Below are 14789 nucleotides of genomic sequence, written 5' to 3'. Positions count from 1 at the left end.
ACGTTTATCGAGTTCCTACTTTTCTACAACCGAATGACTGGATGGTTAAAGTGGACCTCACACATGCTTACTTTCATGTACCTGTGAGTGAGCAGCATAGATGTTTCCTTAGACTTATCTATAGGAATGAACTCTTGCAGATGACATCCCTCCCCTTTGGCTTGACCACCGCACCTAAGGCATTCGCAACCTTCACTAACTGGGTAGCGCAGGAACTGCGGAAAAGAGGGATGAGAATTCTAGTGTATCTGGATGATTTTTTATTAGTAAACCAATGCCTGCCTACTTTAAAACACCAGTCTATTGAAATGATGGAGTTTTTGCAAGGCTTTTTTTATTATTTTTATATTAACTCCACACAGGAGGCCCTGAAGAAAATAATTTCCCTCAGGGCCTATGTCATCTTTGGGGATGCTGTGTGGGGGGTCTTTTTGTGGAGAGGAAGGAGTGAACATGGGTATTGAAGAGTCCCATCTTGTAGGAGGGAGGAAACACAGAGGCCGGCAGTTCGTTCCATAGCCGAGCTGTTGAACTTAAGAACGAATCGTAGAAGCGACCCGTTCTCATGTGACAAATGTCAACCGTGTACAAATGTTGGGCGCGTGTTTGGCGTGTATCCCAACTACGCACCGGTGCCGAAGGGATCAATGACGCTAGTTCCTCAGAGCATCTTCCATTGTAATCTATTTATTTATTTATTAACGCCGATTATAGCGGCTTTTACATAAGAATAACATTTTTTTTTTACTTATTATAAATACAGAAAATACATAGATAAAAAAAAATATAAATACAAAATACATAAAAGAGAACAATAGAAATGGTTATTATAAATACAATGCAACAATGTGTATATATAAATATATAAACAATTAATTTACAATAAATCCCGGATAAACTAATACTTTAAAACTGTATTTGGTTATATTCAATCAGAATACCGATAGAACAAGGACAGCATACCTACCTGACGCCTGTGCTCTAAAGATTGCAGTCCGTTTGTTAAGATTGGGGAATCTATCAAATGGATCGCCCGTTTTTGCACAGAGTCAAGGGTTTTTTTCAGGTATTTAGGGGCTCCGGACCAGAGATGGCTGCCAAATTCGACAGTAGGGCGCACTTGCGATTTGTACAGTGTTAGCAGTTGTGTACTATTAAAGTATCTGCGGGCCCTGTACAGTACGCCCAGCTTCTGAGAGGCCAGCTTTACTCTGGCTTCGATGGAGCCCCCATACCTGAGCTGGTCACTTATAGTTACACCAAGCATATCAATGGAAGGCCTGTTCGGAAGATTGCTTCCGTTGAAGGAGACTAGATTATCATTTAGATCCCTTTTAGACGTAATCAGACAGGATTGAGTCTTTGAAACATTAAATTCGACGAGATTATTTTTACCCCAGGAGGAAATACTCTCGAGATAACCGTCCATTCTCTGCTTCAAAACCCTCCGAGCCGTTGGAGTTTGTGTGCCCTTTGGGGGCTTGTCAAACAAAAAGCTATCATGAACTGTACTGTCATCCGCGTAACAATGAATCGGTGCACATGTCAAAAAGTCATTGATGTGCAACAAAAACAAAGTCGGAGACTATGGTTGGGATGGCATATACAATTTGATAAGTCAATATTAGAACCATCACAACAAGTTCAATTTCTTGGTATCAGCTGGAATACTGTAACTAATGAAAAGTCTCTCCCTCAGAACAAAGTTTCAGCCCTATCTTTTTTGTTAAAGGGTTTGATTCAGACAGGTAGGTGGTCACTAGATAAGGGGCGCAGCCTCTTGGGCTCTTTAAACTTTGCTATTTTTGCAGTTCCAAGAGGCAGGCTCAACAGCCGGTACATACAGAAAGGGTGCTTAGGACTCAGACACTACCACCCTTGGGAGTCATCACCAATTCCGGCAGCTACCGCTCGGGAATTGAGATGGTGGGTTCGATCGCTCACCCTGACGTCACCTATACATCTACCGCTGTTTGAGCATTACCTAACAACCGATGCTTCTGATCAGGGTTGGGGTGCCCAGCTGGACGAAAAGCTTCTCAGCGTTGTGTGGGCTGATGACCAGCTGAATCTTCACTCCAATGTAAAGGAGATGCTCGCCGTGTTGGCTGCCTTGTCTCCTCACGCGCTTGAGCTATCTGGTTCGGGTCTCTGAACCAGTCGGATAACAGGTCTGTCGTATCTTATCTCCGCAAGGAGGGTGGTACCAGATCAACTCAACTCCTGAGCTGTACTCGACTAGTGCTAGATGTTTTGGATAAACACTGTGTCTCCATGACAGCACAATACTTACCCGGTCGTTTCAATGAAGTAGCGGACTGTCTATCTCGTCGAATGGCACTTGCTACCCTCTTTCACAGAGGTAGCATTCAGAAAATGTAGGGACGACCCGAGATAGACCTATTTGGCTCTAGGACAGCGCGCGTGGTTCAAAGGTATGTTTCTCTTGATTTTCAGGACGACAAGGCAGACTACCACAATGCTTGGAGCAGGGACTGAGACTATCAGCTGGCTTGGATCTTCCCTCCCCCGTGCCTCATGCCGAGGGTTCTTTGCCACCTGAACAGAGCAAGGGGATTATACTTGGTAGTGGCTCCTCGTTGGAAAAGGGCATTTTGTAGAGCGAATCTGTCGGGCCTTGGGTCCACCTCTTACGATTCACAATCTAGGAGAAGCACTGATAGACACCAGGACCAACAACCCCCCTCCTCAAGTAGAGTCCTCCACTCTGGAGATTTGGCTTTGTGGGGGTGGGACAAAAACCTAAAAAGATGGTCAAGTCAGCAGAAGGAACTTCTTAGATCCGGGTGGAGAAGTTCCACCCTTCGCACTTATGCTCCGGCATGGCGGAGTTGGCAGCGCTGGGCGTCAGAGAATCACGCGTTGCCACGCGTCCCAAAGCTGAAGACTTAGCCAGGTTCCTAGCCGATCTACACATCAGAGAAAAGCTATCGCTGAGTACCATTTTAGTTCACAAGTCAGTGGTGTGTACCTTAGGCTCTCCCGAAGACAATAGAGAGCTGAGCTCCAATCCGATAGTGAAGAAGATATTAAAAGGGATATCTTTAGCTAGACTAAGGCCTTCGAAACCCCCCATTTGGGACCCGAGGGTTGTATCATCATGGCTGGAGAAGAATTTGCCTCAACATATTACTCTCTTTGAAGCATCAAAGAGAGCAGCCACTATCCTGCTTTTGGCATCAGGGCGCCGATTCCACGATTTCACATTGCTCCATTGCACAGCTGAAAGATTAACTGTGGACAGTGAAGGCATCTCCATTTGGCCAGTGTTTGGTGGCAAGACAGATTCGGCAGACTGGCAACAATCAGGGTGGAGACTGGCTCGCTCGGAGTCTAGGAACATAGACCCTGTCTAATGGACGGAAAAGGTCATAGAACTGTCAAAGGAACGGAGAGCGCAGGCGATACTACCTAGTCTATTTATTACAACTTGTGGGACAGTGAAAGCGGCCTCCAGGGCAGTAATTGCAGGTTGGATTAGGGCAGTCCTCAGGGATGCTGGTGTAGAGGATCCACCTGGCAGCATCCGTTCAGCAGTGGCATCTCTGAACTGGCTGCAGAATTATAAGCTAGACGATATATTGTCGCGTGGTAACTGGAGAAATCCCAATACCTTTGCCAGGTTCTATAGAAGGGAAATTGCAGAATCGGCTGGCCGAGTCACCACCGACCCATCTGTTGCTGACCTTTTTCAACCTCTGTAACTGGTTAGCTGATTTCTGGAAATCTTGCCCCTATTTTCTTTTTAGCAAATAAATTTAAATATTATATTTGATTCACATTAGCATAATGTCACCAGGCGATAACAAACAATATCTCACTTTATAGGTTTTAAATAAAGCCTATGCTACATAATGAAAAAGTTTTACCTTACAATAAAACTTATATTATGTACTTAGCTTTATTTAAAACCTAGGCAAGGGCTGCCTGATGAGATCTAATGAAGCATGAAATTATAGCGTCACTGGTGGCGTCCCTACTACTGGCGCCGCCTGAAGGATGCATTTGGAACTAGCAGGTGACATTTGCGGGAGATTTAAACTAAGAATTACACACGAAATTGGTAAGAAACGTTGATTTGGCTGCAAAATGGTAATGTTTATCTCACTTTATAGGTTTTAAATAAAGTACATAATATAAGTTTTATTGTAAGGTAAAACTTTTTCATTATTATGGTTATTGATCAAAATATTTAATGAAAATGCCTAGGTATATTAAAACACTAATGAATTCATTGCTTGGAAAAAATATGGTAATTACACTTCGTTTCAACTTAATTACTATAAAAAACAAATGTTTTCATCAGGGGAGATGGAAAAACATGCACAATATACGTTCTTAGACTGGGTTATTTAAATTATGTGCATATTTAGATTGAAATGAAACCTTCTGCCAAAAATCAAATAAAAAGAAAACATGACCGAAACTGTAAAAACATGTGAAATTTTTACCAGTAGTTGATGAAAGTAGTTGTTTTTTAGAGTAATTAAGTTGAAACGAAGTGTAATTTCCTTAATCTGTATTTATTATTATATATTCACCAAAAATATCAAAGAAATAAAAAGGTTAAGAATAGCGAGGAGTCCACGGAGTCCAGGAGTTCATGAACGAGCTGCACGATTGAGCTAGGTCTTTCTGATGAGCCCTATTCCCACGACTCCAAGTGAACCATATCACGGAACAAATGAACGGTAACAAATTAATTTCAGGAGATGTTTTAGAAGAAAGGTGCCGTTAAAATTATCGAAGTATTAATTGTTATTACATACTCAGATACGTGAACGGCATTTGACAGTCCGATATCTGGACTTGGACATATGTACCTACACCTACTAACTACCTAGCATCTTATATTTCTCGTGGAAAGAGGTATATGGTCATACGGTGGCTTATACAGCTGGTGGCTTTATCGAGCGAGCACAGCATGCTCATTGCTCATACGCTCTGAGCTTACGGCTCCCGTTCAATTGAGTCGTACGAAAATAATGAGCTGGTACCGTGACTCTCACTCTTAACACACTTCGGATGGGAAAGGTATTTCTACCGGTTCGGTCAATTATTGCTAAGGGCGGGAAGGGTATTTTTACCTTTTTCGCCGGCCTCATTTCAATGGCAGAAAAGGCGGAATTATTCAATGTTTTTACATGAATATTATATACCAATCTCTTTGTAAAGGTCCCAACAATATGTAAATAATTATCGAATCATAATGCAAGTCTTTTTTCGGTATTTCAACAAAATGATAGTAAATTATTTGTTAGTGAAATAATTAAATTCCCGGAATGAGGATTTTTATGACCGTGAAACCCGATTCGAATCTCTTTCTCCGTTCTGCTCCCACTCAACTCCTATGTGCAAGCGAGCGAGAGATGTCGGGCGTATTTAAAGAAAACAGGTATGGGCAAAGACCGATAGGCGGACATTTCAAATAATATTCGATTTTCGTTACTATGTAGAAATTTTTACTAAAATATTTTTTAAGATAATAAAACTAAGAACTCAGCATAGCGCCAGCGCAAAAAATACCCAGCCGAAATGTGTTAGTAAAATGAGTCATGACCCATCACTAGTCAAGACTGAAAGAAGTTTTGGGAAACATTTGTTTAGAAGTTGCTACATGATACTGTATTTATTATCATCATACAATCAGCACTTTAATTTGGGCTTACCTTTTAGCATCGACGTCAACGGGCCTAACCTCAATTTTGGGTACATTGTTGGTGTTTGAGTTGAGGTCTGGCTTGACGAATTTCTTTGACTCATTCATTTCCTTTGTCAAACAGGCAGTGGCGGCTCGTGACTTTTGGGTGTACTAGAGTGCTAATATTATCACGCCACATCCTTAATAGTTGAACTCAATATTTACGCCCCCATAACCACTTCCTCACCCCAAACGATCAAGTTATTCAATAAAGTAAACTATGACCTAGTCAATGACGCTCTGGCAAAAACTGACTGGTCTTCTGTTTTAAACGCACAGGGCGTTAACACGGCGGTTAACAGCTTTTACCTAATCATTGACGCCTTAATAGATGACTTTGTTCCAAAGAAAGTAGTGAAACCAACCAATTTCCAACGTGGTACTCATCGGCTCTTATTAACATTACAAAAGAAAAGCTGAAGTTCTTTCGAGCCTGGGAACGCCACAAGAACCCACTAGATTACCAAACCTTTTCACTGCTCCGAAAAAGACAAACGAAAATTGCTACTCTCACATACCACAATTATATTTCACACTTAGAACATGCTATACAAAATAATACAAAAAAATATGGAGCTTTGTCAAAACGCAAAGAAAATCTCCCTACATGCCGGAACACCTAACATACGGCTCGAAAATCGCACACAACAGTAAGGAGATCACTGACCTGTTTACTGACTATTTCTCTACCGTCTTCACTGATCATACCCCAAATTTAGCACCTGATGTTAACGAACCTGATCCGCTAAATAATATATCCATAAACTCAATTAAAATCAATGAAGACATCACCTACATCCATTACACCATCTTTCATCCATTGACATTAACAAAGGACCTGGTTTAGATAGTTTACCTGGTATCTTCATACGTAACTGTAGTAAATATATCACTATTCCGGTCAGCGCAATTTTCAAAAAATCATTAAGTGATGGAACGTTTCCTCATAAGTGGAAATCTGCCGTAATAACTCCCATTTATAAAAAGGCGATAAACATGACGTTACAAACTATAGACCTATCTCTCAACTTCCTATCTTAAATAAAATTCTTGAAAAAATCGTTTACGACCAATTATTATTTTTTTGGTAAACTAATGTTTAAGACAAGATGCATAGCACAAAGGGTAACAATTATTTTTAAAAGCAATAATTATTAGCCTGAAACACTCATCCACATTGAAAAATCTCCGGATAAAAGATACATGACGCAAACGTCCCGTTGGCGTCATGTATCTTTTATCCGGAGATTTTTCAATGTGGATGAGTGTTTCAGGCTAATAATTATTGCTTGTAAAAATAATTGTTTACGACCAACTTTACCCGACTATCGCTACAGCAATTACACACAACCAACACGGATTCATGAAAAACCGGTCTACTACATCTAAACTGGTCCTATTTGTCAACTATTTGCACAGCAATATGGACGAAAGGGTACAGGTCGATGCTATGTACACCGATTTTTCAAAGGCCTTCGACCGCGTTATTCACTCAGTTCTTTTAAATAAACTTACTCGTCTTGGAATACACGGTGATTTATTTAGATGGATTAAGTCATGCATTAGTAATCGTAGTCAAGTTATCTCAATAAATGGTGTCTTATCCAAAATAATCAATGCAACCTCGAGAGTTCCTCAGGGTTCTCACCTTGGTCCGCTTTTCTTTAACATATACTTAAACGACATAGGCTCATGTTTCCAACACTCAAAATTTTTAATGTTTACAGATGATATGAAAATTTATAAAACGGTCATCTCTCTATCGGACTGTAGAGAGCTACAAAGTGACTTAGATAGGCTCTGCAACTATTGCACAGCTAATTATTTAGACCTTAATGTTTCAAAATGCCACACCATGTCCTTCACCAGAAACAAGCATATAATTAACTTTCCCCATTCACTCCTCGATGAACCCGTGATCTCAAAAAGCGAATGTAAGGACCTTGGAGTCTACGTAGACAGTAAACTTATATTTAATACGCACATTTCTTCAATCACTGCTAGATCTTACAAAATGTTAGGTTTCATACTGCGTCTGAGTAAATTATTTAAAAATCCACGTACGCTAGTAATGCTTTATTCCTCACTAGTCAGAAGTACACTGGAATATGCATCGCCTGTCTGGAATCCCAAATACACTCACTATGTCAATAATATAGAGCGCATACAAAATAAATTTACTAAGTACCTAGGTTATAAATACAACAATAATTATATCTGCACTCTCCAATCCCTGAAATCCAGGCGAACGGTAGCTGATATGAAATTTCTCCATAAAATAATACACAACGAAATAGACTGCTCAGAACTTCTATCCCAAACAAATTTTAATACCCCATCTAAAAGAACTCGACACACCAACCTTTTTTACACAACTAGTAATAATACAAACGCTGCAGCCAATCCCCCTATTTCTCGCATCCTTCAAACATTCAACTCAATTCAAACAAGCACAAATACCGATATATTTTTTGATTCTCTCCCTCTATTTAAGAAAAACTTTTCTAGCACACTGAATTCGCCCACATAACATATACAACCACACACAGACACACATCCACACGTACACACACACAAACACTCACACACACCTCTCTCCTTCCTCAGCACACTAATTTAACTTAACTTAAAAATGTAACTTGACCGTAAAATGCATAATATACCTCATATGTATATATGTCAGCGACATGTCATTGGTACAAATTATTGTACTAACTTTTATAACTTTGTAACTATTGTCATCTATGTAATTATGTACTGTTTGTTTCTGCAATAAACAAAAAAAAAAAAAAAAAAAAAATGGCATTTCTGATGTTGTTATCGCTGAAAATGATTTTTCATTTTTTTTTCGAAAATCGATTTTTCGTATGAAGATCTTCAGGAAATTTCAGTATAGCCGTGCGCCGCACGGAATTCCTGAAAATCTTCATACAAAAAAAACAATTTTCGAAAAAAAAAAAAAATCGTTTTCAGCTACAAAAACATCAATTAAGCCATTTTTTGTACTATTAGAACTCTAGTAATTTGGGAGATTCCCACGAATCGCGAGATTCCACTTCAAAAAGTTAACTTCTAGTAATAGTTCTTCATTGTGGGTCTTGTATTTCTGAAACAGGAAAAATTATTGACCAACAAAATTCATTCTTTTAAATATATCTATTTGAATTTTACTTTTGTTTTCGTGAATGAGTGAATGAATGTAAATCTTGAAAGCGGAAATTAACCCACTTTTCAATAACCGATTGAACTGAATCTCGGCAGTCGATGACAAAGCATTCTATCAACTTATGGTGGCAATCACCCATATCTATTTTTTTCAAATTGGATGACATTACAACGGTTAATATACTAAATAAATGTCGGTCTTATCCAATCGTGATTTGGCGCCCCTGCCCTTACAAGATGGCTCCAGTCCCTGGGGAGGAAGGTTCAATCCTCAGTCAAACCAATTATTATAATATTCAATCAATTCAATTATTATAATATTTAAGGTTCAATCCTCAGTCAAACCACAATTTTTTTCTTCTTTGAAGTTGTCTACTAGCCGGTCCAATAAATGGCGCAACTAGGACGAAAATTGAAAATAGATGTACCTATTATGATTTTTAAAAAACATTGTTTTTTAAGGATTGATTTTTTTGCTGTAAATTTCTCTATTTTGGTATTTCAAATTCTACATTTTATTGCCTTATTCAAACTGAGTTATCAGTTCAATTGTGAGAAAGTTATTTTCAGCTATCTACATTTTAAATATACAACACAATTTTAATGAGTGAACAGTTGATTTTTTTTACTAACGTTTACTTCATTCTCTAGTGTTGCTATGTGATTGCTGTATTTGGTCGAGTCACTAGTTTTCTTCGTCAATTGTTCCTGCAATCCAGAAATCTCAGTTTTCAAGACTTTGTACTCTTCATCATGTGCCTTCTGGCAGTTCTGCAACTCCAGTACGACCTTCTGCAACTCGATCTTCTCATCTCCAGATTTCTTTTCACTGGAAGCTTCCAGATATTGTATCTTATTCTGTAATTCTTTGACTGTGTTAGTTGCCTCTTTGAACTTTGATAATAAGTCAGATTTCTGTTCTTGCTCTAATTTCAGCTGCTTATCATTCTCTTTGGCTTGAGAATCGTAAACTTTGAGCTGCTCTTTTAGCTGCTTTCTGTCTTTCTTACCATCACTCTTTAGTTTTTCAAATTCTTCTTTCAGCTGGTTGTTTAGCTGTTTATAATTTGTCTTCTGGGCTTTGTTCAGAGAAGTCAACTTCTGTATGTCAGCTTCTGACTTCTCTGATTGAGCCTTCAATTGTAAAATTTTTGAATTGGCGTCATCCAGCTGCGAAATTTTTTTCTGGGATTCTGCCTTTTCATTCTCCATACTGTGGATAATCTTTTTCAGCTTTTTCTCAGCTCGGAACATGATATCTTCCACCTTCTGTTTTTCATCATCTAGCTGCCGGGAGAGGACCTCATATTCTCCTTTCAATTTCTCAATGTCCTTCAAACACTGAAAAAAAATATTGACCGATTATTGACTGTATTGAATAAATTAACCAGAAATCAGGATTTTGTGTTGTAATAGATCGGTCAGTTTGTGAGATGAAAAATGCGTTGGGTTCTCACCCAGACGTCACAGGAAAAGGAAAATATAATAAAGGAAAATATAAAGGAAAAAGTATCAAGGGTGGGTAGGAATCTGGGGTTAGTGCATCCAGGAGTGACAGATGTATTAATCCATTAACCCAATGTGGTGCAAGGCGTTCCATCATCGAGAGAGTCCAGCTAGAGAGGTCAAAGGGTCTCCCTCAACCGGTCTCTCCCTATCCGTCCTTTTACACAGTTGATGGGCAGATGCCTTCACTAAGACCTGGACAAACCTTGCCTGATAAACCCGAACACCCCTGCTAAGTCACCAAACGTAGCGAACCACTTAGGGTGACCTATGGCAGTAGGAGTTTTTGAAATATTGTCAGGTTATTATTGTAACCCGGGAACGTTTATCTTTCTTTTGAAATAAGAATATAAAATGGTACTTATACTGGTTGAAAGATACTAATAAAAAATGGTATACTTGTTGAAAGATACAAATAAAATATGGTATACTTGTTGAAAGATACAAATAAAAGAGGGTGTTGCGGCGTGAATGGACTGTAGTAATTTGCGATATTTTGTGAATTTGTTTGATTGACTTACCAATATCTCCAAGCTGTCGGCACCTTCCACTTTGCTTCGCGGTAATCACCGGTAGGGTAATTGTTAGTATTGGAACAGAGGTCAGGAAAGGGAATAGTGATATTGGATTTGCGAAATGGTCAATGCGTTAGAGATTGCTATTTTTATGCACTTTCTCACGGCGATATTTTGCGGTATAAAATTTGCCGTTTACAGCGCGGCGCGGTGGTTTTAATAACTCAAGATAGGTTATGCGGAAGCGATAGGTCGGTTGAACCTTGCGGGCGGCGCGATAATTTTAATACAACTGACTTGATGTAGGTAAAAGCCGCGGGACCTGGGCGGGATAACAACCGAACCAAATACTATGCAACAATTATAACTGAGCATGCCCCCCGCCTTGACCAATTCGTCGAAGTCACTAATACAACAAAAGAAACACGTTATGAAAGGATTCAATAAACAATACTGAACCTGCGGTAGAACTAAATTCTAAATTAACTAAATCTTAGATAACAATACTAAACTTGTGGTAGATCTAAATTAACTAACTAAATCTAAGATAACGTTAAAGTTATTGTGTAGGCAGGGGACAGAGTTTAACGACTGCCCTGCGATATGTTCCGGAGTTAGTCTTAACGTCCGCAACGCGGATCACCCCATCTACGCCGGGGTGGACGTTTACCACTACGCCAATAGGCCATTGTAGTGGTGCGATATTGTCACTCTTAATTATTACCACGGTGCCTTTCGTTATTGGATTCGAATTTGTATTCCATTTCTGACGCGATTGCAGCGTGTTCAGATACTCCATTCGCCATCGATTCCAGAAAGTCTGGACGAGACGATCGACAAGATGTTTTCGTTGCAGCAAATTTACTGGCGCATCTGACAAATCAGCAGCGGGTAAAGATTGTAATGGAGTGAGCGTTAAAAAATGCGCGGGTGTTAAAGGCAATGGAGCCGAAACATCGGTAACGCTGAGCACTGATAATGGGCGTGAATTTAGAATAGCTTCAATCTGATAAAGAACCGTTTGCATCTCTTCGTATGTGAGAAGAGATGTACCCACAACTTTATTTAAGTAACATTTAATGCACTTAATGTTACTCTCCCAGATCCCACCGAAGTGGGGTGCTTGTGGAGGATTCATCTTCCACTTGATACTTTTCCAACAAATTTTCTGAGAATTCTTTCTTGTAGTCCGGTGACTCTAAAAGTTCGAATAAAGCCTTCAAATGCGATTTAGCTCCTACGAAATTTGTCCCATTATCAGAATACATTACCTTTACAGGCCCTCGACGGGATAGAAAACGTTTGAACGCGTTGAGAAAGACTTCGGTCGAGAGGTCTGAAGCGAGTTCAATGTGAACCGCGCGGGTCACCAGACAGATAAATAAGCAAATGTATGCCTTTTGGCTTCTAACACCCTGACGTCTATGCGGGATTATTAGAAGCGGCCCAGCGTAGTCGACCCCCGTGTGCAGAAAGGCCTTAGCTTCGCGGACGCGGCAAGCGGGTAAATCTCCCATTATTGGGAATTGCGGTTTGGGATTGACTTTAAAGCATGTATTGCACTGATGCACGCGTTTCCGAATCAAATTGCGCGAAGAAAGTATCCAAAACCTTTGCCTCAACAGACATAAGTAAGGTGGGTCCCGTATGCAAGTTCTTAGTGTGGTAATAATCTACTATTAAATCAACTATATCAAGGCTGCCCAACCTTTTTAGCAGTTGGGCGAAATTGACGATTTTGAATCACTGGCGGGCCACTGAATACCTGACGGTTCCTATTTCCATGGGGGGGTTGTTTTTCTATAAAACATAATTCCCCACAAAAAAAAATCTAAATAAGTGCTCCCCACAAAATATTTGAAATCCATGGAGGGGGGGGGGTTGTTAGAGAATTTCTATAAAACATAATTCCCCACAAAAAAATCTAAATAAGTGCTCCCCACAAAATATCCATGGGGGGGGGGGGTTGTTACGGAACTTCGCTGAGAAAAAATTCCGCACACCCGAACATCATATGTGATACCCCACAGCAATTTTTCGAATTCCATGGGGGGGGGGGGTGGCTACAGGATTCCATTTCGACGCAAAGAATATTATGTCGAAAACCGGTGTATTTTTGTTTCAAAAGTAAGTTCAACAGGTTAGATTTTTTCGTCGCTGATTCTCGTTCTGAGTAGCCTAAATAGCGATAAATCGCCGTCGTTGGCAACACTGGTGACCGCGCGCAAGCTGCATTGTTTGTTTTACCGCGGGCCCGCGACACTTTTTCAAATTGGCGGATTGGCGGGTTTTTTGAAAATGTTTCACGCGGGCCACTTATAATTCGTTCGCGGGCCACATTTTGGGGTTGGGGTTGGGCAGCCTTAAACTATATGATCATGAGCGGGTAATAAAATAGGATGACGACTATCAAATTCGAGTTCGGCGTTTCTCAATCTGCCTCCTAATCCTAAGAGACCGTCCTGAATAAATGGATTTAATTTAGCAAGAACTTGCCGTACTTTCTTGCCGTCGTTCACTGACTTCATATCATCGGAAAAATGTACTTGCTGAACTGCCTTTATAATAGCGGTTTCTGCAATGTCAATATGGCTTAACTCAAATTTACGCGGCAATTTCCTAATGAAGCGAAACATGTAAATGACAATTCGAATCAATTTCGACCACGAATGAATGCGAGAAACCAACGTGCATAATAAAGGTGACACGATTGTCTTGAAGCGATTATCGGTTTTAGGTTTCGTTTCGGGTGGATCAGCTACACGAGAACACAAGCCAAAAGTAGTTGGCTGTTCATACTGATTGGGTTTCAATTCCGGTAATTGTTCTGCATTTGCGTGCTTAAATGGTGAAATAGGCCACTCGAAATGCGGCTGGCAAAGCCATTTTGGACCATTCCACCAAATGTCATTTGCTATCAATTGCGATGGTAGCATACCTCTTGACAGGCAGTCGCTAGGGTTATCAGCACCTACGACATGATAAAAATGACTACTGTTTAAATTTTCGTGTATTTTTGCTACACGATTGGCAACAAAGGTTTGCCAGCGGTGAGGTGATGAATGAATCCAACTTAAAGTTACCGTCGAATCAGAAAAGGCAAATGTTGAATGAATAGTAAACCTCGCGGAGTTAAATCAATTACCTTTTTTAACAGGTGCGATAGCAATAATGCAGCGCATAATTCTAGGCGTGCTAAGGAGACGATTTTTAGCGGTGCTACCTTTGATTTTGCGCAAACTAATTGAACCTTAATTCTGTTATCAGGAGTGGTCACATGAGCGTATACCACTCCTCCATATGCTTTTTCGCTTGCATCCGCAAATCCAACAAGTATTAACGTGCATCCTTCAGTGACTTCTATATGACGTGGAATACGAATCGACGATATTGACGGCAATTCCGCGTGTAACTGCTGCCACTGTTGTGATATCCTTGCGGGTGGGATTTCGTCCCAATCGATTTTTAAATTCCACAGCTCCTTTATTAGAAGCTTGGCTTGTACAATTATAGGTGCTACCAGACCCATCACGTTAAAGAGTCTAGCGACAGATGATAAAATATTGCGTTTCGTACAAGTTCGATTGTCTGGAGTAACTTCAAATGCGAAAATGTCATCCGAAGGATGCCATCGTAGCCCAAGGATTTTTAACGATGCGTCACTGTCGAAAGTTACACTTTGCGACAGGCAAAGTTCCAATGGAACGTTTTCTAAAACTGTGCTGGAATTGGATGCCCACTTAGCGAGTTGAAAACCTCCTGACTGGAAGAGCTCAATCAACTCTTCAGCCGCGCGGATAGCTTCTTGCTCATTTAAAGCAGAGCTAGCGATGTCATCTACATAAACATCTCTATTAATAATATCCCTTGCAAGAGGGAAG

At 40.1% G+C, this 14789-nt stretch overlaps 2 protein-coding genes across 2 annotated transcripts in view; both read right to left on the bottom strand.

Moving 5' to 3' along the window:
• The window catches only part of LOC149422000 (restin homolog), a 39781-nt gene extending 33256 nt beyond the window's left edge, over positions 1 to 6525 (bottom strand). Inside the window, exon 1 of the mRNA XM_089634644.1 lies at positions 5691 to 6525. Coding sequence (XP_089490770.1) covers positions 5691 to 5788 — 98 coding nt within the window. The 5' untranslated portion in view covers positions 5789 to 6525. The remainder of the gene's footprint in view (positions 1 to 5690) is intronic.
• Positions 6526 to 8714: 2189 nt separating this feature from the next.
• Positions 8715 to 14789, bottom strand: part of LOC149421998 (uncharacterized) — a 130476-nt gene continuing 124401 nt past the window's right edge. The window contains exons 9-10 of the mRNA XM_089634642.1: positions 9521 to 10228; positions 8715 to 8828 (exon numbers count right to left, since the gene is read on the bottom strand). Of these exons, the coding sequence (XP_089490768.1) occupies positions 8739 to 8828; positions 9521 to 10228 (798 nt within the window). The 3' untranslated portion in view covers positions 8715 to 8738. The remainder of the gene's footprint in view (positions 8829 to 9520; positions 10229 to 14789) is intronic.

The sequence above is a fragment of the Hesperophylax consimilis genome, chromosome 8 (assembly GCF_061612785.1).
Source record: "Hesperophylax consimilis isolate HC1 chromosome 8, BYU_Hcon_1.0, whole genome shotgun sequence".
Classification (NCBI taxonomy): domain Eukaryota; kingdom Metazoa; phylum Arthropoda; class Insecta; order Trichoptera; family Limnephilidae; genus Hesperophylax; species Hesperophylax consimilis.
The sequence above is the reverse complement of the archived record's forward strand: the minus strand, read 5'-3'. Positions and strand labels throughout refer to the sequence as shown.